Here is a 21203-nt window from a genome sequence, read left to right as displayed (position 1 = left end):
TCGGTTGCTTGACCGGATGTTTGGCGTTGTCACACGTTGTGATGCATTAATTAGAAAAATAAATGCGACATTCATGAGAAGTTAGCGAGCATAGATGCTGGTTGTTAGCATCATAATAAAGTAGCAAATCTGCGACTTCAAAAGTTGTTTTTTTCTCTGAATATTGCCCACCTCTCTCGGCTCAGTTTTTTCCCCCCACAGTGGCCCCAATACGCCGTCATTGGTACGAGCCCACCACATGAAAAAAAAATTTGAGAAAGTTATGATAATAATACGGAAATGTTCTTGGATGAGGTCCATTGCCTGATTTATCAAAAAGCGTCAGTAGAAAGACGACCGGAAACAGAGGGAGAAAGGGAGATGAATAATGACTTGCAATAAAGTCTGAACTGTAATAGATGCAATGGTTGCATTTCAATGACACATGTGACTGTATTACAATTAGATACGTCCTATAGGCTGTCTCTGTGTGTCTGTCTCAGTTGTCGCTTCTGTCCATGCAGAACAAAAACCAGAGCAGATACACAGTGACTCAGAGGACTGAAGTTTCATCACTGAGGTCAGAAGTGCCCAAGGCGTCTTTCAGTCACTCTGGGTAACCCTGGCTGATTGCATTAACTGCAGCAAATGGATTTAAAAGCTTTAGTTTATTGTGCCAGAGAAAGCAACTGCCATAAACTATTAGTCGTATGATAAACATGCAGGCACGCATACACACTAGGCGGGCTAGCACGGACACACACTGTATGGCACGCACAAACCATAAATGCATACCGCTCCGAACTAGAGCACTCGTCTCTGAGATAGCATTAGCAGGAGGAGCTAATTATATAAAGGTTTAATCCTGAGGGACAACTCTGGAGGACAAGAATTCCACAACACACGTTCGAACGTGCACAACGTGAATGAATTCACGCAGAAATATTTAAAAACAAGTATGTGCCAAGTAACAAAAAAAGGGCTTACCAGGTCTTTTAGTCTAATTTTAAGGAAAGGGAAATATGGGAATATTGTAATAATATCCCAGGTATTTCTTTATTTTGTACCATAATAATCATCAAGTATAAGGGCAACACATTCTCACTCTCAAGGCATCAAATACAATAGCTTGGTCAGTGGCCCTACACTTCAATCGTATGTACATTGGAAGATATGTTACAAATATAGTAGTATGTTACATGGTGTTACAATGTTACAGGGCTTATTTACAGTATACAACATGGTTGCACAACAAAAATGCAGTTTGTAGTCCAATTTTGTTACACAAAAAAACAAAAAAAAAGGAATGGCTGAGCATCTCACAGCCTGAGGAAAGAAGCTGCTTTGAAGTCTGCTGGTACAGCAGCTGATACTTCTATAACTTGCCAGACGGCAGCAGTGTACACAGGCTGTGGCTGGGTGGGTTCTGTCTTTTAATATCCTTAAGGCTCTCCGCAGGCAACTCTTGTCACCAATATCACTGATGCTCTGGAGATTGTACCAAATATTGTTCTGTGCAGGTTTTAATCACCCGCTGAAGAGCCCTCTTGTACTGGGCTGAGCACATCCCATGATGCCAGTTTGGTATGACTCTAGTCAGGATGCTCTCTATTGCTACTTGAATTTTGCATTCTTAAGTTTCTTTTAGAAATACAGCCACTTGTCAGTTTTGATGAGCAGCATGGTGAGCAGTAAATTGTTCTCTAAGCAACTCTGCCAAATGTTCAATTTCCTCTCAATATCCAGTCTCATCATTGTCTGTAATCTGGTTCAATGACGGTGTCATCTGCAAACTTCACAACAGCAGTCGTGGGTGCACCAGTGTGAACCAGAGAGGACTGAGCACACGGCCCTGGATCTCCGGTGTTCAACACTAGAGTGGTGTGACTGCCAATTCAAACTGCCTGGGGTCCAACTACAAATGAGTCAACATTGACTTTGGGCCAACGTTAATGCATATTAATGCAGTTCTAGATCAAATCCACCCATCTTTTCTCATGAATGTGAAATTAACAGTACAGCTTTCTCCTTTACTTTTGCCATAACCACGTTCACATAGAGCATCATAGTTCAAAGCATAGGGACACTGGCCAAGCTGCTGTATTTGATGACTTGCAAGTGAGAACAGGCTGGTAATGGCCGGCATTTTGTCTTGATGAATAATTTAAATGATTGAACAATTCTCAAAAATGATCACCTTATCGAATTGACCCATGGTATGTATATATGCATTCAAATACAACACCAGCACAAACAAAGGCCTCAAATTGGAATAAATGCCTTTCTGACACCAAAATTAACATGTACATGCCATAAAACCATTTTAGATAAGCCTATGGGGCTGTTGGATTGTATTACAATGTAGAGGGGTTTATTTTTTTCCTGGTCAGTCTGTGTAATGACAAATAAAATTCAAGTGAGGGCTGTTGGTTGTCAATTCTTCAAGAGGCTACTTTGGGATTATGGCTCGGATTTAGGCCAAGGGTTAAGACCATGCTGAAGATTTACAAGGTATAGAGGCTGCAAAGGTTCTCATACTTACGATGATAAACTTGTGCTTGTGTGCACAGTGTAAACAACTGCTCTGTATTCTGTTTTCTTTTACTCCCTAGTTTGCGTCAACCCCCAAGAAACACTGGATCCTGCAATACCCATAATGCAACTCAAAAACGTAATTCATTCATTAGACCCTCCCTATCTCCTTAATGTCGGAATCTTTCAAATCCACGTCCCACGTTTCTGACAGACTTTCCGTCAAAAGTATCAAGCCTAATCCATGATAACCCTGATCTCAAATTTAAGGAAGCTCCCTTCTGAGCCGGGCTTATACTGGTAGCACAGGTTGAGTAGGACTCCATGTGTAAAATTGATGGATCTAACCTTTAAGATTTGTGAAATCCTACAAACCACAGTAAAAAAATGCCTTCTGGATGCCCTTCCAGTGGAGAAAACGTGATGAAGTGTCCCCTATACTTCCTGCATGCTGGTGCCCACCATGTGCAGCTATTCCTCGAGGTCTATTCCTCGGTGGTCTCTTCCCAGATTTGACCGTGTTTTTATTCTGTCATTTCTTGTTCTCAGACAAAAAGGACTCAGGATTTGTTTTCAAGACGGTTAAGAACACAGCTGCAAGGATATCACTGAATTGCCTGTGCATTGACCAATTTATTTGTTAACAACATTGGTCATAGAAAAGGAAAATTCTCACGTAAAATGTACCACTACTATCCTTTTTGATTATTTTATCAAGACATATCATGGTACACTTATACATACAAACATAGTAACATGACAATATAGCCATTTGTTTCCTTTTGATGTTTTATGGAAATGTGAGAAAAAAACGTAAAAGTTTGAGGAGTGTCTCTGGTTTGCACTCTCCACATTTTATCATATTATAATGGTCTAGTCTTGGTCTCGACTCTGTCTCGATACATTTTTTGATTTCTGGTGCCCATTTTTAAAAATATTTTTCCCTCATGCCCCTCAGAGAGCCTGAGTCCTCCACTGAGGTGGACTGTGCTTATAATTGCCCCACAAGACAATCCCAAAACCCAGTATGAACATAAATGATTGCCTGTTCCTGTATTAAAGCAGAAAGACTTCTATCCAAAACAGTTTGTCTTGCTAAATAATGATGCTGTTTGCAAAGAAAAGGTAAAGAAACTGAGTAACAATTTTATATTTAAATGACATGTAGATGCAGAGACATTAGCAACAATGATTGTGAACTCTGCAAAGACAGATGGAGTTCATAAACAATATACAATAGTTGTAATATTCCTCACATTTACTTAAAATGCTTTCTTAATGCAAATAATGCTCCGAAAAGGTAAACACCATCAACTTACAAACACACGACAAAAGTGACTGACATGAGTCATCCCTCCTTCACTCTTTCAATAAGGTGCTTTTGTCCTATCTTTTGGTCTTCCTGTCCTTTGATCTTTACTTCAGTATAGCCATGAGCGCTCCATGGAAACAAGGTTTGATTCACTCAGCCAAAATGTAGAGACAAATTGAAATGGTGATGTGAGAAAAGACCTTGCCTGGACATGAACCTTGTAGGTGACACACCGGCGTCATGTACCAAACTGATATTCTACATCACAAAGACATTTCACAAGAATTAGCTAATCAAAAAAAGTAAAAGAAGCTAAAACTGTATTTGGTCCTCATTTTGTTAAGGGGTACCAGCCATTTGGATTTTACTTCCACTTCCAAAAAGCCCCCAACACCCTTGGTCTTGCATTACCCAAAATGCAACCATTTTTTTTTTCAGATCCTACCGGTTGGGTAACTGTCTTTAAAACTCTACACATCGAGTGATGCCGTTTGTAAATTTCTGTTAACAAGACTAGGTTGAAACATGGAATGTGGCTGGAGCGTGAAAGGTGAACGTGCTAAATTGTGGTCAAATTGTGGAAGGAAAGCTACCACTTGATAACTTTACTGCTAATTTCTTCTCTGTTCTGATGGCCAACACTAGAGTCTCTACTCTTTTGAAGAAAAAGAAAATCCAGATGGATAGCAGTGTGGAATTTCTTAGTCTGTTATAATTCTGTTGTTTACAAAAATATTAAGCAGCAGTATTCAGACATGGCAGAATCAACCAATGACTCTATAATTGGAAATAATGATGCTGCTGCAAATGGTAATGTGTTGATTTTGAAAACTATAACTGGTAAATGGTTGTTCTCTGGAGGGGAACATCACCATTGGTTATTAAGAAACTTTAATCATTTCCAAAAGTCAATTTTAAGCCAATTATTGCTGTGGAGAAAATTTAACAGAGGGTAATTATTTAAATCACACTTGTGCTATTTCAGTACGAACAAAATGCTACAACACATCAGGCAACCACTAAGTGGTCAGACATCCTGGAGTGGCCATTATATCTTTGGTTGTAAATTCTATTTAAAATCACGTAGAGTGCATGGTTTTACCAGTGTCAATGTAGGTGCACTTTCTGAATGTCTGAGAAGGCAAACTGCAATTTTGTGAATGTATACAAATTTCCCCTGGAGGGACAATAAAGCTCTGAACTGAACTGAACTGAACTGATAGTTCAATTCGTCACTCTCATTTGGGAATGTGTCTATGTCTCTGATCAGATATAAAGAAGAGCGATCGCAGCCCGACCTCTCTGTTTGCTCCTCCAAAACACCCTGTAACTCAGATTCATATCAAACTCTTTATTTATTTACTGCACAATCTGCTGCCTCTATTCTGAACATTGAAGGTAATTTAATAGCATTGTACCAAAACATGTTTGATGGTTGTCACTGACTTTAATACCAGTTCTGCCATCTCCTGTATCAACCTGTTAACCCTTTGCCCTAACTCTCAGACAAAATGGCATAGAAAAGAAAACTGAATCAGGAATAGCTCAATCATAAATCACAGAGTAAATGGAAATGCAATAAAGGAACTAGACCATCTGTCCTTCCATCCGTCCATCCATCCATCCATCCATCCGTCCATCCATCCATCCATCCATCCATCCATCCATCCATCCATCCATCCATCCATCCATCCATTTTCTTCTGCTTATCTGGGGATGGGTCATGGGGGCAGCAGGCTTTGGAAGGTATTCCAGACACCCCTCTTCCCAGCAACACTTTCCAGCTCCTTCTGGGGTCACTGAGGCATTCCCAAGCTAAATGGGATATCTAATCTATCTAATAAATAGAGAATGCAAAGGCCGACCTGCCTGAAAGAGATATCATTATCATACACATTGTTTTCTGTGCCCATCTGGTGGTTGTATCTATAAGTACCAAGAGTAAGGGTTGCTTAGAGCAGAATTGCAGTCCTTGCCAATATGGCGACATATCTTCTTTCACAGTCGATCTCTGTAACTCTGCTTGATTAAGGAGGTCAGGGTGACAGCAAGATGTGAAGTTTGAATGCAAAGGGTATTCGGCTGTATTAGAAAACTTGAAATTTCTACTTTCCAGCAATACAAAGCATGCAATTGTATACTGGTGAGCAAATTATCAAGGATCTTTTTAACAAAACTTCCTCACATATTTACGAAGGTTAACTTTGTATGACTTCATATTAAAGCGACTTCTTAATAAGACATAGTTTGAACAACATACAGTTGGTTTACGGATTCTGAAAGCTGAAGACTCCATGTCTTCAAAACAGTACATGCATATCTTCTATAAATAGACTATCACTCATTGCAATTTGTTGCAGCTACACAACTGTGGTGGACCCGGTATGGGTTAATAACATAAACTGCAACATAGATGTACAGGCAGCATGCTTATCTGCTTTGACTCACCTTGCATGCAAAATTTGAGCTCTTTAGCATCTGTTACAGTGCTGGCCGGCATCCTGTCAGGAATCTTCTTGCTCATGCGGTTGTAGTTCCTCCTCTTCTTCGACTCGCCCCAAAGGTTGGACCCGCCGTGCATGCTTGGTATGTTGAGCACAGCAATGCCCTCTAAGGAGGTGTTGCTGAGGTCCAAGATGATACCGTCACACTAAGGGGAAATTATTAATTTGACATTAAACTCTGTTAATCTAATCTCAGACTGACAAGGATACAAACAATTATGTGTATGTGCACTGAAGCTGTAAGATGACATGCCTTATGACATAGTCTTGTTAAATTATGTTCATTTAGCACTTTTGTAATTACAATACGTGTATTCAAACCACGTTGGAGCAAGAGTTAGATATCATTCAAAATTGGGAGTATATTTTTTTAAACAAATATTAAAAAAGAATCATTGTCATTGTAAGTGTTCAATTGCTTAGAGATTTACACTTTAAAGAAACAAGATACAAGTAAGCTCAAGGAAGGGTTATTGAGCTGAAAAGGTGAGTTATTTACTGGCCCGTGCCAATAGAAGATGAGCTTGACTCTGCTGCCCTGAGTTCAGTGGGGAGCTCATTCAACCACCGTATAGCAAGAAGAGTGAGTTTTGACCAAGATGAGCGACCATGGTTTGGGGGTAGGAAGGAGCTGATGCCTTCACTGCCCTGTTGGCCAGAACCAAAGTTTTGAACTAGATGCAAACGGGAACAGGGAGTCAGTGCAATTAGCAGAGAACCGAAGCAGTGTAGGAAAACTTGCAAAGAACAAAAACCAGGCAAGCAGCATAATTCAGCCCCTGGGCTGCTTCCCTGATGATGAAAGAGCATGTCCTTCTAATGTTATAAGGGAAGAATCGACCAAGACTGCTACAATATTTGCAGCGAACATGAGGTTTAAAACTGGTCTCAGTGAGCGGACCCTTTCCCCTGAAAGAACACATGATAATAGAGCTTGTCCAGGTTGAGCTTTGGGTGGTGCCTTGACAACCACTCTAAGATGTCAGCCAGGTAAGCAGAAATGCATCCCTCCAACTGAATGTCTAATTGGGGAAATTACAAGGATAGCTGGGTGTCATCAGCATATCAGTGGTAGAAGAAGCCATGCAAATGTATGGCAGAACCAAGTGTCCTTTTGTGGTAGAAGAGGAAGGGGCCCAGGATGGAGCCTTGTGGGACTCCTGCTGTCAGACACCTTTCAATGTCACCTGAATGGAGTGACCGGTCGGTTAGGATGCAAATAGAGCGTGCTGAGCCTGAGACGTCCAATAATCTCAGGGGGAAGCGGAGGATATGGTGGTTCCGGTGTCAAATACAGGTCACAGGTCGAGGAGTTTTGAGAGGGTCCCTCCCATTCAAGTTGACCACCATGGGACCTTATAATATTTACAGTATTTAATGGCAAGTCAAATATTCTTTCAATCCAGTTTGAATTGTACCATGTTTAACAGTTTGTGAATTTAAAAGATACATTTGCAAGTCCATAAAGTCACAGTTTGCTGTTAAACTGTTGAAGTATAAGAGCATGAAAATACGTAAGACGGCACACCTAAAAGTGGCTCTACCAATGTCTCTTTCCGAAGCGAAGATGTGTATTAAGATGGTGTGTATTAAGATGGTGCTCACACAAGCAAAGAGTGTTGCTCCTTCTTTCACTTCCCTGCTGATAAAAAGAACAGGTGTCGCTGGATAAAACATATTACGTAAGAAACTAGGTAAGTATATTGTGCTGACAAGAGATCTAGTTCACTAAGCAGTTTAGCAAAAAACTGACAAATCTATAAAAAAAATGTTGTTCTTTCTATCAAATTGCCAAAGATAATTTGTGTCATGCCACAAATTCAAACAGGATCAAGAAATTATTTGTCTCTTGCCTATTATTTATTTTGCCAGAAATAAGGTCTGAAGGGGGAGACACCTGAAGAGGAGGGACTTCACCTCTCCATCTCTATGAGGACACTCATAGTTGAGTGGCCCTCTTTGAAACCAGATCAAACAAGCAGTTGGTCAAAACCAGCATGTTCTAGTGTCTTGGAAAGAAAGGGAAGAAGAGACACAGGTCTGTAGTTTATGATATTTAAGGGATTTGGCGTTGGTTCTTTTAGAAAGGGATTGACTGTGGCAGATTTTTAAGTGAGAAAATGTCCTGAGACTAGAGGTATGTTGATTAGATTGGTTAGGAGGGGCAGGAGGTCAGAAGTGATAGACTAAAGAAGAGTGGAGTGGCTAGGGTCAAGAGGGTAGGTGATGGGGCAGCTAGAAGTTACAAGGTCAAGGACCTCACCGGTGGAGAGGAAGGGAAGATAGGGTGGGAGGTTAAGGGAGGGAAGCAAGAGGTTAAGGTAAGGCTGGATGGTAGGTAATGCATGAAGCATCCAGATATTGTTCAAGCAAAGCAACATCCTGGAGTAGAGATGAGGGAGAAGGGGGGATTTGACAGAGAAGTCTCGTATTAACATGTAATAGAATGTGATGCAACCTTATGCTTAATTTCATACATTATGTGTTGCTTCCGCCTTATGTCCATCCAGATCACATAACAATACTCTACCAGCCTGGTGATGAACAGCTTCAGGAAACAGAAAGGTGTTCCCACTGCAGTGGTCAGTACCTATTTTCTTACCTATCAATAATCCAATAATGGAGACCATTTTATTTTAACAGCAAAATTAATTGTGTTGTTCTGTTAGTTATTTTGTACAGTTTATGGAATTTACCTTGTCTTTAAAAGCAAGACCTATTTCCACTTCTTTGCAAATCTTTAAAGAAATCACAATTGTCTTAGAGAGGACTGAGCAAAGGATGCAGTGACAGTGCTCTTACAAAATAGCACAGGTAGTGGAGCGGGAGGAGAATGCCAACTGAAATGAGCAAGGCAGACTTATTGCCACAGTTTACATCCAGTTCTATCCAGTCAGACTATTATTCATCTAACAGATAGCAGTACACTATACTGTCAAATGTGTCAAGTCCAGTCCTCCCTTGTTAAGGTCATAGTATTGTAAGCCCTAGTTTCTCATGGGCTTTATTTTCTACAATCGGTGGTCACAAAAACTATGATTGGTTGAGGCTTCATTGCGACATTTGACCATAGAGCATCACGAAAAAGGTCAGGCGTCACTTGGTAACTACATATCACCGGCTTCCAATGAGAATAACTTGCAGCCTGTTGCTTTGTCGTGTGTTTGTAGTGTGAACACAACATTAACCTTTAACAAAGTAATTCAAGAAAGTGTCCAACTTCAGTCACTTAAGTCATCTTGAATATTTGTCTAACAATAAATACAGAGCTTTCCATTGACATTCTGTTGCTTGAGTAACCGCTGGTTCAAGTTTACTTCCTGTCAGGTATTACATTAACAACCATTGCAAATGGAAATACAAAGGGGCCCATTTAGAATGATTATATTTGTTATATGTCAAGCTTGAAAAGGGATAAAAAACTAGAATTTCCACCTCGGGTTGAATGCCTCCCAAATTTGGAGAAGTTCACTCAAGGCCACGAGAATTGTTAAAAAAAACAAACAGATTAAACCGATGGACATGAACCCTTTGAGATGGCAGCAGCTTGTTTACATTTTCCCAAGTGGTTTCTTAAATGGTGTGTTTATCATGTGTTTTTTTCCTGAGTCTTGTGGTCCTTTAAGCACCCAGGTGACAGATTATACAGCACTGTATGACAGAATGAGGCAATCAGTGACTTTATGGAGCATTAATGGTGTGCTATGAATAGGCTGCCTCATTAACATGAGAAAACTACTTTGTTGTAAATCTTTGCAACAAATAAAAGAATAACAGCATCTAAAAGTCTGTCAGTGAAAAGCCAGAAAAGCAAAGTTATTGACATGTAGCGTACACAAGATGTGTCATATTTTACTTTTTTTTGCGTGAAATACGGCAGACCCTTGGATATATAAAGATATCGTTCCTCATTTCTGTCAGTTACACATCCGATCAGTCTTTGTCACCATTCACCCATTATGCTTCAGTGACAGCTTTGATCAGACTGTGACTCACCTCAACTTCTATGCATTCGTTAAGTTTCTTGCAGGTGGCAGATATGGTCTCAGTGGTGCCAAACTCAAAGTACCAGAGCTTATTCTTCATTCTGAGGAGCGAGAGGGAAACAGAGGACAGACATGTTTTTGACTAACACTTTAGAAATATATTCCCAGACCCAACTTGCACATGAGTACACATTTGCGAGCCTACAGCATGATGCGTTTAGGGTGCACTGGACACATATTGAATCTGTCCGGTACCTCGAGTCATGTCACATTTTCAATCTGACAGCGTAGGACGGCTAGCGGCCGTGTGACCACAGAAGTTAAAGCTCCATTGATGCGCCCTGAAGGACACTGGACCTGGCGGGGTTTGTTGCTGGATACTGAAGCAGAGAAAAGTTAACCCCGCCATCTGTCAAACAGGCGTTCTGCTGTTGTCCGCTCTATCATCATAACACAGTCGCCTCAGTGCCCGTACGCCAAGAGATGAGACGTCAACATTGCCTCCGGAGGGGACACAGGGTGAAACATTGCTAGTGGAAGTGGTACAATAAGGGTAAATATTATTGTGATTCACAACACAATGATACCCATAGGACTGACTGAGCAATGGTTCATTTCTGCCCTGCAGTGTATTTGTCAGAGGTGACCTGATGGATGTGGTTCTGTTTATATGCTTGTGTCATTTGTTGCAGTTTTGGGACTGGATAGATAATAACACAGTCAAGGTGAAAACTCTGCTTGACCAGGGAGTTTTCAACAGTGAGGAATGGAGGGAAAACCAACTGTTTCACCAACTGAAGAGAATCTGTGGAAATTATGGAAAACGGAGAGTCATAATTCAGTAGCCTTACACTGTCAGTTTGTCTCTGTGAGTTCTTATCTAAAGTCTTTGGTTTAAACCTTTCTGTGTGTGAGCAAACTACAGGAACTATCCCCAGGGACTAGAGATTTTCTGAGGAACTCTGCATTTTGAATACAGGGACCAGAGACTAAATCTCTGAGTCTCTAAGTTCGGGGGACAAGGCCCTGGTTGGGGGTAACACTTTCTGAAGGAAGGTTTTCAGGGATGACCATCGCTGATTTGTTAAACACACACAGCACCGCTCCATTAACATGTGTTACCACTTCATTCATAAACAAGGAAGTACTGGTTTTAGGGAGCATTTTAGGATGATAGGAGAGTGTTTCTCTGTTAGATTAAAAGCACACTTAAAATAACATGGCTTTCTGACAATTTTTTAAAAAAATCTGAAAGAAAGAGAGAGATCTCTCAACTAGAACTGACCCAGAACTAAAACACAATAATGCAGCATTTCATCCCTTCTTCAGACCAAATGAACCCTAACTCGACCCAAACTCCAGGTGTGAAAGTATCCGTAGCTTTAAGGTTTGCTCACAAAACAAAAAAACTTGGTTAGTTTCGGGAAAAGATTCTGATTAGGTTTGATACGAAAAATGAGTATGTATGTTACGTACATGACAAAGTAAAGTATTGGTATTAGTTAAGAAAAGTAAGGTAAAATAAGTCAGTGTTGCCTGAATAGTGGTCTCCTAGGTGAAAGTCTGTGTTTATTTGACTCAATCATCCACCTGGACCTCTTCCCTCTCAATGCTACATCAGTTGCTCTGACTGTAATAGCCAGGTGGATGGTTGTTGTTAGTTGAAAGCTCAGCATGGTCATAGAAGATGTTTTTACACAGAAATTCCACTGTAATCACGGAAAGAAGAGCTCTCAATATGCCGAAATGGCATCATTTATTAAGAACTTTGGTTTGCGCAGAACAATGCAAAAAAATCCTGGCTTTGCAGAACCAGAAAAAGAGTGACGTTCAACGTGTTGGCGGTAGTGTGACGTATTACCCCTAGCATACCAAAACAACAATGGAAGGTGAATAGAGAGTGTATTTTTACATGACTCTTCAAATGCTAGCGAAGTTGTTGTGCATCATACAACATGTTGCTGGATACAATGGCGGCCTTGTGCGCTGAACCACTGGCTTTCTAGCTCCTTCGGATCAACTTTCTGGGCTTGTTGCAGGTCTAGCATGTTGCACCTCTTCAAAATGTCACCTTCTGTTCTGGTTTGCCGGTTCGCTCTATTTACAAAGAGCATTGTTTCCCCTCTGAGACTACCTCTGTTGCCGTCTCAGAGGCACAACGATTCTGACACCCCTTTTCCATCTCGGAACCTTTTAATAACAACAGTGCGGAAAAAAGGAGTGGTAATCCCGAAACTAAAATATGGTGTAAAAGGGGCTACAGATGCAAAAGCGTTCTTCAGTGTGTTGGTATCACATGCCAAGAAGTGCTGACCAAGCGTCTGTATTTTACAGGTTGTGTAATCATGAGACCAAAGTCCTGTACATGGATCACGTGATGACAGCATATTTGAGTTCATAACCACAAAACTCCAAGCTCAATCTTCCAAATGATTCCCTTCGCCTTTTGCTTAGTCTTTGGCTGCGCTCATGAAAAACCCCTGACAAACTGATGTTCTCACCCTGCATCATTTTACAAATGACATATTTACATATTTTATAATAGGACAGCAGGTTCATTTGCATGACATGCTGCTGATACTGACAACACAGCTATTGACACAACAGCTCAGTAGGATGTGGGCGTATCGGTGCCAAGGTTATGTGCCACCTGGGCACTGAGACTTCAAGAAGAGGACATTTGAACGGAACACCACATAAAAAAGTTGGAATGGTTCAAAATATTTTTCTTTTCCTCCATGCAGACGGGAATATTTCAGGAGATAAAACTCAACACGAACCTTGCAAAAAAAGACTTCAAAGTAAGCATTAACATAATTCATCACTGTTTATTTTTATTTAAAATGTAACCTGAATGCTGCACTTGTTCACATGGTTTTCTCCCCGCTAATTGTCTTGCTGTCCCTTGTTCTCTTTCTTTCACCTTAATACCTCCCCAGAAACCGCTGCTGCTGTCAAATCAGGGGATTACGAGCATATTTGAGATCACAATTAGGAACAGTTGCGATCCTCAACGAGGCAAGCTGCCTAACCTCATTAAGCTCCTTCCACTTGAGATGGTCTGTAAAAAATGCAATTAACTTGTGTTTTTTCCCTCTCGTCTGGACAGAGTCCAATAGGGAGGCAGACTACTTCCGTAAGCCTTTCCTCTATTATGCCCATGTTTATGCACCAAAACTGCTGAAATGCTGGAACAAAAAGGATTTCTTAAATAATCTTAAATAAGTGTGGGGGTGTGACAAAAACTGTCCCATTTTTTTGTCTCCACTTCAGCTTGTAAGGCTGTGTCCCGAACAAAGCAGAGTACTTATTAATTCTATTCATCTTCAGTGAATACAGTTGGTTTGAAAGCTGTAACATTTCAAAGAGGATTCAAAGACCTAATGTATTCTCACTTGGTCTGACAGAGACTAGAGATTTTCTCTGGTGGAAGTTGGAGCCGTGTTGTTATGAAAACACTGTTCAGCTCGGGGGGCTCCACAACTCTCTCTCTGCATACTGTATCCAGCTTTCTCTCGCCCAATGGTGCCCCTCGCTCCCCCTCCCTACAGATAAGCATCTCCTTTAATCCCCAATATGAGCAGTGACCTTATGACCCCCATCACCTCTTTCCTCCCCCTTCCTTTCTCTCATTCACTTGCATTAAGTTATAGAGGGTGAGTTTTGTCATGTGATAACAATCATCAACCCCACTGAGGAAAAACAAACCCATTATAGAAGTTTTGGTGGTGGAGCGGCAACACCTGGAGGAACACAAACCCTGAAAGACAATGAATGGCAATAATCAAAGCATGGTCAGAGTTTTCTGTAGAAATTCAAATTTATCCAAGAGTTTCTGTGCTCTGCGGTCATGTGACTGCAGCTCCGCGGGACGTTATTCTAGAGCTTTGATTGGCTTGTGGGGTGCGGAAACTAATTCTCAATGCACAGTTGGTTCTGATTGTTAGTTATAACCGTACAGTTTATTCCCCTGCTGACCCTTTATATCGAGAGTCCAGAGCTCAAGACGCAAAAAAATAATAGGACTTCAACAATATTTCAAATAATTTATACAAATTTTGCATCGAAAATGTTAAAGGCCTTGATGAACCTAAAACTCTTCCTGCTGTATCATCAGTACACAGAAGTTAGGTACAACATCACACTTCTGTTGATAATGATGTGAGGAGAGAAGTTAACTACAACACCCACATTTCACTATGAAGCATGCCATCACCGTGGCTGCAGTCTAACAGTATTACTTGCTAAGGAAGGTTCCTAATCTACAAGACAAAAAACTAAACAGAAATGGTGCATTCCTGCACTCCTGCACTCCTGGATTGTTTTTTTTTTATTATTATTTGCATCAGGGGGAATGCAAACAGCAATCTCCACACTTCCTTTTCCGATGTTGATGAATTTATTCTGTCATATGCCATAAGTGCTGCAGCAAAAAAGATGAAAAGACAACAAACTGAGGCAAAACAATAGCAAAATGCATGAGGTACCGGCTGCAGCATCTACATGCTCTGCAGTTGCCATATAAAAGCAATTCAGCATGAGGAACACCGAAATCCTTTCCCAAAGGGGCAGGCGGCTGTGGCTTGGCTGAAGTAGAGCGAGTCATGGTCCTTTGACTCAAGTTCAAACCACTTCCATGGTTGAAAAAACAAGAAAAGCTTCATATAAATGTACCATTTACCAACAGTATGATAGTACCTTCTGGTGGCAACACAGCAGACCCTCGTCAATAACAATTGCATAATTACGAAGCCGATACTCTGAACACTGCAGTTGTCCTCTTTGAAGTCCTAAAGAATTCTGACAACACATCACTCAATCAAATAATCAAGTATATATAATCAAATCATATACCAAATACCTTTTTTTGGGTGACTATTCTTTGACCGTAGCCTAAAAAAACAGCAACAAAGTAAGGATTACACTTTCCATGTGGCACAGTGTTCTATTCCCTACTGCAACAATAAAGATCTGATTCAAGCCTCTGACCTGGTTTTTGCTCCATAGCAACACGGGCAACATTGTTAACATGAAATTCATGAAATATTGATTTGTAGCACTTCAACGTAACTTAGCTCCATCTATGCCTTCCCTGTAGATGGTGTATAGTCACCAGAACTCCCCAATAATTATGATTCATTGATCAGGTAATGTCTAGAAGGATGTGCCTATAACATATATTTCTTTAGTGGCTTAAAACAAGACAAGTATATTGAAAAGATGTCTAATGGTCTATCATTTTTAACAGTGATGATTTAAGACACCTTAATGGAAGTAGCTTAGGACAAGTAGCTGTTCAAGCCACTCTAATCATATCTATGACATAAGAGAATTATAAAAAAGTTTGTGCTTGCTTTGCTGCAGTTGGTACATTGCAAATAAAAGTCCCCTTTGTGCACAGGAACTGATGCATTTCATTTTCTAGGAGCAGTTTGTTTGGAATAAATAAAATAACTGGGTGGTGAGCGTGACAGTCAGTGAAGACAAGAAAGAATGAAAATCTTTAAACTTGATCGCTAGAACACTTGAAAGGGAAAAACAGCAGATTTCTGATAAGCCAATCAGGTGATCAGTGTCACTGACTTATTCTTCGGGTTTGACAAAGCCGTTTTGGAAGAGCACATTTAAAATAAAAAAAATACCAGTAATACAGTAGTGTAATCTAATCTACGATGGCGTATTAGGGCCACTGTAGGAAAAAATTAAATAAAATAGGAGCCGAGAGAGATGGGCAATATTCTGAAGAAAATATGCTAGTTTTAAAGTGGCAAATTTGCTAGTTTATTATGCTAGCTAACTTCCCATGAATGTCGCTTTGCTAAGGTCCTTAGGGTGATGGCAGTTGATGGTTATTGTTGGTTAATTTTAACCGGCCAAATTGTCATTGTATGGGTGTTTATTGATCGGGTGATTGGGCTGAGATACTAGCGGTAGCTTTCACTTATTGTCATAGCAACGGCAAACATCTGGGTCAAGCAACGTGTTTACTTCCTCTTTGACCTACTGCTAGCTTACCCAAACCACCTGTAGCCTACACACTTTGGATGATTTACAAAAAAGGCATCATGGTCCCCACCCAGGTAGAATTAGTGCTGCTAATGTGAAATAATTTTTTCTTGATTTGGAAATAATTAAATAATGTGAGGGTAACAGGAGGGTTGAGTTTAGATCTTTACTTAACACAGAAAATGCATCTCTTAAGATAGTACTGTGTTCAGGGTCTATCTTTAGGGCCTCATGCAAACGCCACCCGTACAAATAGAATTGTTCTTCAGGGGCTTGTATGAGAGATTTATGGAAACCAATTTTCTCGCATACTGAATTTCCTGTTTGGTTCAAACATATTTAAACATTTATTTAAACATTTACGAGTGGGCCAGAACTGAGGTGGGAGTCATGTGCAAGTTTAAGTTTTTCACTCATAGATTGTATTTTTGATTTCACTACATTGAAGGAATTTTCAGTTTGAAAACCCTACATAAATAATAAGACTTGGTTGACTTTATTATAATTTGACGCTGCAATTCAAATTATAGCCTATAATTCTAAATGAATTAGAATATCCTAATAATTATCATTATTCTATATGGTGCTATTGTATAACATTACAATATCAATATGAACACAAATTATTTGACCCCCTTCCGATGCAGTCATCGACGGCCTTGCTGTGGCGAGACGTTTTTCATAGGAAACATTTCTTCTTTACATTAACGCGACATTTACGGAACTTAGTTTTCCCATTCCTTGGCTTTAGCACAATCTTTAATTCTGCTGTTGATGTTGTTAAAAATATATATTATTTCCTTTATGGATCTTGAAAAAGCAGGACTTCATGTAGGTTGAATATATAGGGCAAAGTTAGCTTTAGAATTCAAGAGAAAAAACAGCTGTGTTAAAGTCATCTTAGTAGCAAACTGTATTGGTAGCATGGTAGCATGGCAGCAACGGTAGTGAGGCTGCAGTAGTGACTTGTCAATCACAAGGTAAGTGCGCCCTAAAACATAACCTGCTTTATCATTTATTTGACTCTACATGGACCATAATTTACTTAATGAAGATCATGCTGTATTGAGGAAGACTTGACACTTTATGAGACCTTAAACTCAGAATGTTTATTGCGGTAATAAATGACGATTATGTTCTTGCATGAGGTCCAATGCCTCCCGGTCTAAACAAGTGTAAATGTGAGGCCGAATCAGCAGCGAAATATACATTTCTAGATTTCACACACACACACACACACACACGCACACACGCTGTTACAGCCCCAGTGCTGTGGGTGTGTTTTGTGTGTGTGTTGTGTTTTTTCTTTATTCCATACAGGTGACACCCTCATCCTCCCCCCTCATGCAACACCTGAGGTCAGTTGCCAATAAGGCAACTGGCATAAGTTACCAGTGAGCTGGCACACCCGGGGGGGAAACATGCAGGAGTCTGAGTTACGACAGACCGTTTATGTTGGAACTAAACAGTGTTTTTGCTAAGCTTGAATAAAGCAGTTTTGAGTTACCGTTACCCTTTGTGTTTTTCCCCTCCTTTACACCCGGTTTATTTATTTAATTTAACTATGTTACGTCCTTCATCCCCTAGCCATATGGGGACGTAACACACGCATACACACACACGCACACACAGAAACACATACACACACAAACACACACACACAAACACACACACAAACACACACACACACACACACACAAACACACACATACACAAACAAACACACACACACATACAAACACACACATACACAAACACACACATACACAAACAAACACACATACACAAACAAACACACACACTGACAAACACACACACACACATACACACACACAGAAGTCACTAGCACCTGGGCTTTGGGCTCCTGGAGGTCTAGCTTCTGTGATCATTGGATGCTGGTGAGTTGGAGAGTCAGGGGTCACGGATGGGAGGGTGACACTTTATGCGCTACAAGACGAGCGGGGGATGGTGTGAGTGTGTGTGTGAGAGACACATCACATGCAGACGGACTGTGAGAGACAGGCAGGACAATAAAGCACTGAGCTGAGTGCTACATGTGGCTATGGGCCTTTCTCAACGGGTCAAAAAAAAAACGGCTCCTTCTCCACACCAAATCTTTTGGATTCAAATAGCTGTCAGAGAGGATGGATATGCATTTATGCTAGTTGTCCATCAGCGATCTGTTACTCTGTGGAAGCACTAAAGCGGAAAACTTAGCAGAACAAAACAACAATCTCCAGCGTTGGCTCGCTGTAAATAGTGTACATTAGACCGTTGGTGTTATTCCAACATAGTTGGATTAGAGCCAGGAGGTTATTTCAACATAGTTGGATTAGAGCCAGGAGTTGCTCACACAGCTTTGCAGCAGAATAGAAATAGACTGAAGCATCAAAAAGCAGACGTGAAGAGCTTTTAGCAGGGAAGAAAGAGCTCTTTAGCGTCCTGGGTTAAACCTGGGAGTTGTGTGCTGAATATATCTCTCTACATAAATGCTTTACATATTTTTACTCTTGCTGTTTTATAAAGGATCAAAGAAAGAGAGGGAGAGAGAGAGAGGTATCTTCCTTTCATCTTTTAGTGTCCTGCCTGTGATGTTGGGAAAATATATGAGGCTCAGATGGAGATTTAAGCGTTAATTATTGAATTTCAAAGAGTTTTTTTTACAGTATGTAGACTAATTAAGTGCAGAGGGAAGCATACATGTTGTTGTCATCATGCAAACAACATACAAGAGCTGCTCAGAGACTCAGAAGACTGGGAATTCGAAACAAGCTACTGAGTAGTCCAAAGGCAGGAAAAGTACACATTGTGTTCGTTTTTTGACCACTTTCATTGTTTAATCGTGAGCTCAAACCTTCAGAGCCTTTGGCGATTCCTGCGTACTTAGCGCTAGCACACACATCGTGAACAGTTTACACAGAATTGCTTTTAAGCCGATGATTGCAGGTCCGCATGCAGCTGCTTTGAGGTTGAGACACCTGAGGACATTATTCACAAACCGGCCAATTGTTTGTTAACACCCAGACCTCAGCCTTGGGCTCCAGCATAGACAACAGGCAGCACCATTATACTCATCAGCAGTGATTGGCCTCAGGGCTCCAGTATGTGTCGAGAGAAGTTGTGTGCAAACTGCTGGTGTTTGTAGTCTGCTGTGCTTCTGAATGAGTCGTCAGAGTAAAAGGTGGCCACAGCAAAGGGCTGCTGGAAATGAAAGCCGGGAGACATCAAAGGTGCCGTTTCCCCCCACAGATTTGGATTTTTCAGGGGGGGTTTAGGGGCTAAGGTTTGTGATGTAATGTTTAGATTTTAAAGATAAGTCCGGCGATATTTTTTACTCTTCATGTTGTCAAGAAATCTCATGAAAAGACCAAAATTATATTGTTAGTTTGCCTCTCAATAGTTCTCCAAAGACAGAAAATGTTAAAAAAGGAACTTGGAGTAAACTGCAGTGACGTTGTTGATCATTATGAAGGGAAATGTCAGGAAAACACACTGTGAATGGGTTAAAGTTGTCCAGGACCGGCCATGGTAGCGACCTGTCAATCACAAGCTAGCCACGATTAGTTTACTGACCACGAGGCGTTACTCAAAAAAACACGTACACATGTATTCTGTGGCTCTCGAGGAGCTCTGTCAAGTTGTGATGATGATGTTATTATCAAATAATCTTGGGTAACATTTGAGACTAAACCCTTTTTACAGATAGCTGAATGTTGTGAGCTCAACCGTTGTTGCCGAGGTATTTCTTCCCATCTGACTCTGGATCGCTTTTACTCTCTCACTGTCGAGTCAGACCGAGGCAGCTTCCAGTGTTATATAATACATAATTAGACATTGATGCACTTAGCTGCCAAATGCAGACAGCTTCTCTCCTTTGAGAATGACGTGAACCTCCATTAGCGTAATTCCGGTCTTTAACAGCAGATTTAATATATCTAGCTAAGCACTTTACCTGAGAGAACAACTAACACACAACTATTCATTGTCATTCCAAACATTTGCGTTTGGACTATGGAAACCATGGATACCATGGATCTATCCCAGTCGGACCTCACATCCTCTCACGTCACACAAACCAGGCACTGCCAATATATTGATTCCACTATGCAGGCAGGTTTTGTTCTGACATGGATTGCTGACGATTGCGGCTCAATGCGATATTGGATATCCAGATTAAAGGTCAGTAGTTGGTTATGAGGTTGCCTGTTAGCTAATGACGTCAAAGAGTCTTTTTTTACAGTATGTAGACTAATTAAGTGCAGAGGGAAGCATACATGTTGTCATCATGCAAACAACATACAAGAGCTGCTCAGAGACTCGGAAGACTGGAAATTCGAAACAAGCTACTGAGTAGTCCAAAGGCAGGAAAAGTACACATTGTGTTTGTTTTTGACCACTTTCATTGTTTAATCGTGAGCTCAAACCTTCAGAGCCTTTGGCGATTCCTGCGTACTTAGTGCTTATTGCTGACGATTGCGGCTCAATGCGATATTGGATATCCAGATTAAAGGTCACTAGTTGGTTATGAGGTTGCCTGTTAGCTAATAACGTTAAGATGTAAGGGCAGGGACGGTTATCAGTATTTCTGACTGCTCAGTGTATTTTCCTCCTTGTAGCGCTTTCACAGATATCCTGTCCTCTCACCTGCTGTTGAACTTCTCAGGGTGCTTTTCCCGCATCAGATGAAAGCGATGGGCGATGGAGGCGTCCTGCCGGAGGAAACAGAGGAGACAACATGACCTACAGGACATCATGAAACCTGCATATTATCACAACTTGCTATATGTCAAATGTTAATGCATATGGCATAACATCAACATATGGTAGTAGTACATTTCAATTCAGCTATCTCTGACATTTAGAACAAGTGCGCTTACATCACAA

The 21203-nt window shown here is 40.7% G+C and overlaps 1 protein-coding gene across 4 annotated transcripts in view; it reads right to left on the bottom strand.

The window, feature by feature from the left end:
• Positions 1-21203, bottom strand: part of dgkg (diacylglycerol kinase, gamma) — a 91005-nt gene that overhangs the window by 14515 nt on the left and 55287 nt on the right. For all 4 annotated transcript variants that reach the window (XM_084022078.1, XM_084022080.1, XM_084022079.1 and 1 more), the window contains 3 exons: positions 20964-21028; positions 10324-10414; positions 6272-6473 (listed from right to left, as the gene is read on the bottom strand). In XM_084022078.1, coding sequence (XP_083878204.1) covers positions 6272-6473; positions 10324-10414; positions 20964-21028 — 358 coding nt within the window. The remainder of the gene's footprint in view (positions 1-6271; positions 6474-10323; positions 10415-20963; positions 21029-21203) is intronic.

Source organism: Eutrigla gurnardus, assembly GCF_963514095.1.
Source record: "Eutrigla gurnardus genome assembly, chromosome: 12".
Taxonomy (NCBI): domain Eukaryota; kingdom Metazoa; phylum Chordata; class Actinopteri; order Perciformes; family Triglidae; genus Eutrigla; species Eutrigla gurnardus.
Note: the sequence above shows the minus strand (reverse complement) of the source record. Positions and strands in the feature narration are given on the sequence as shown.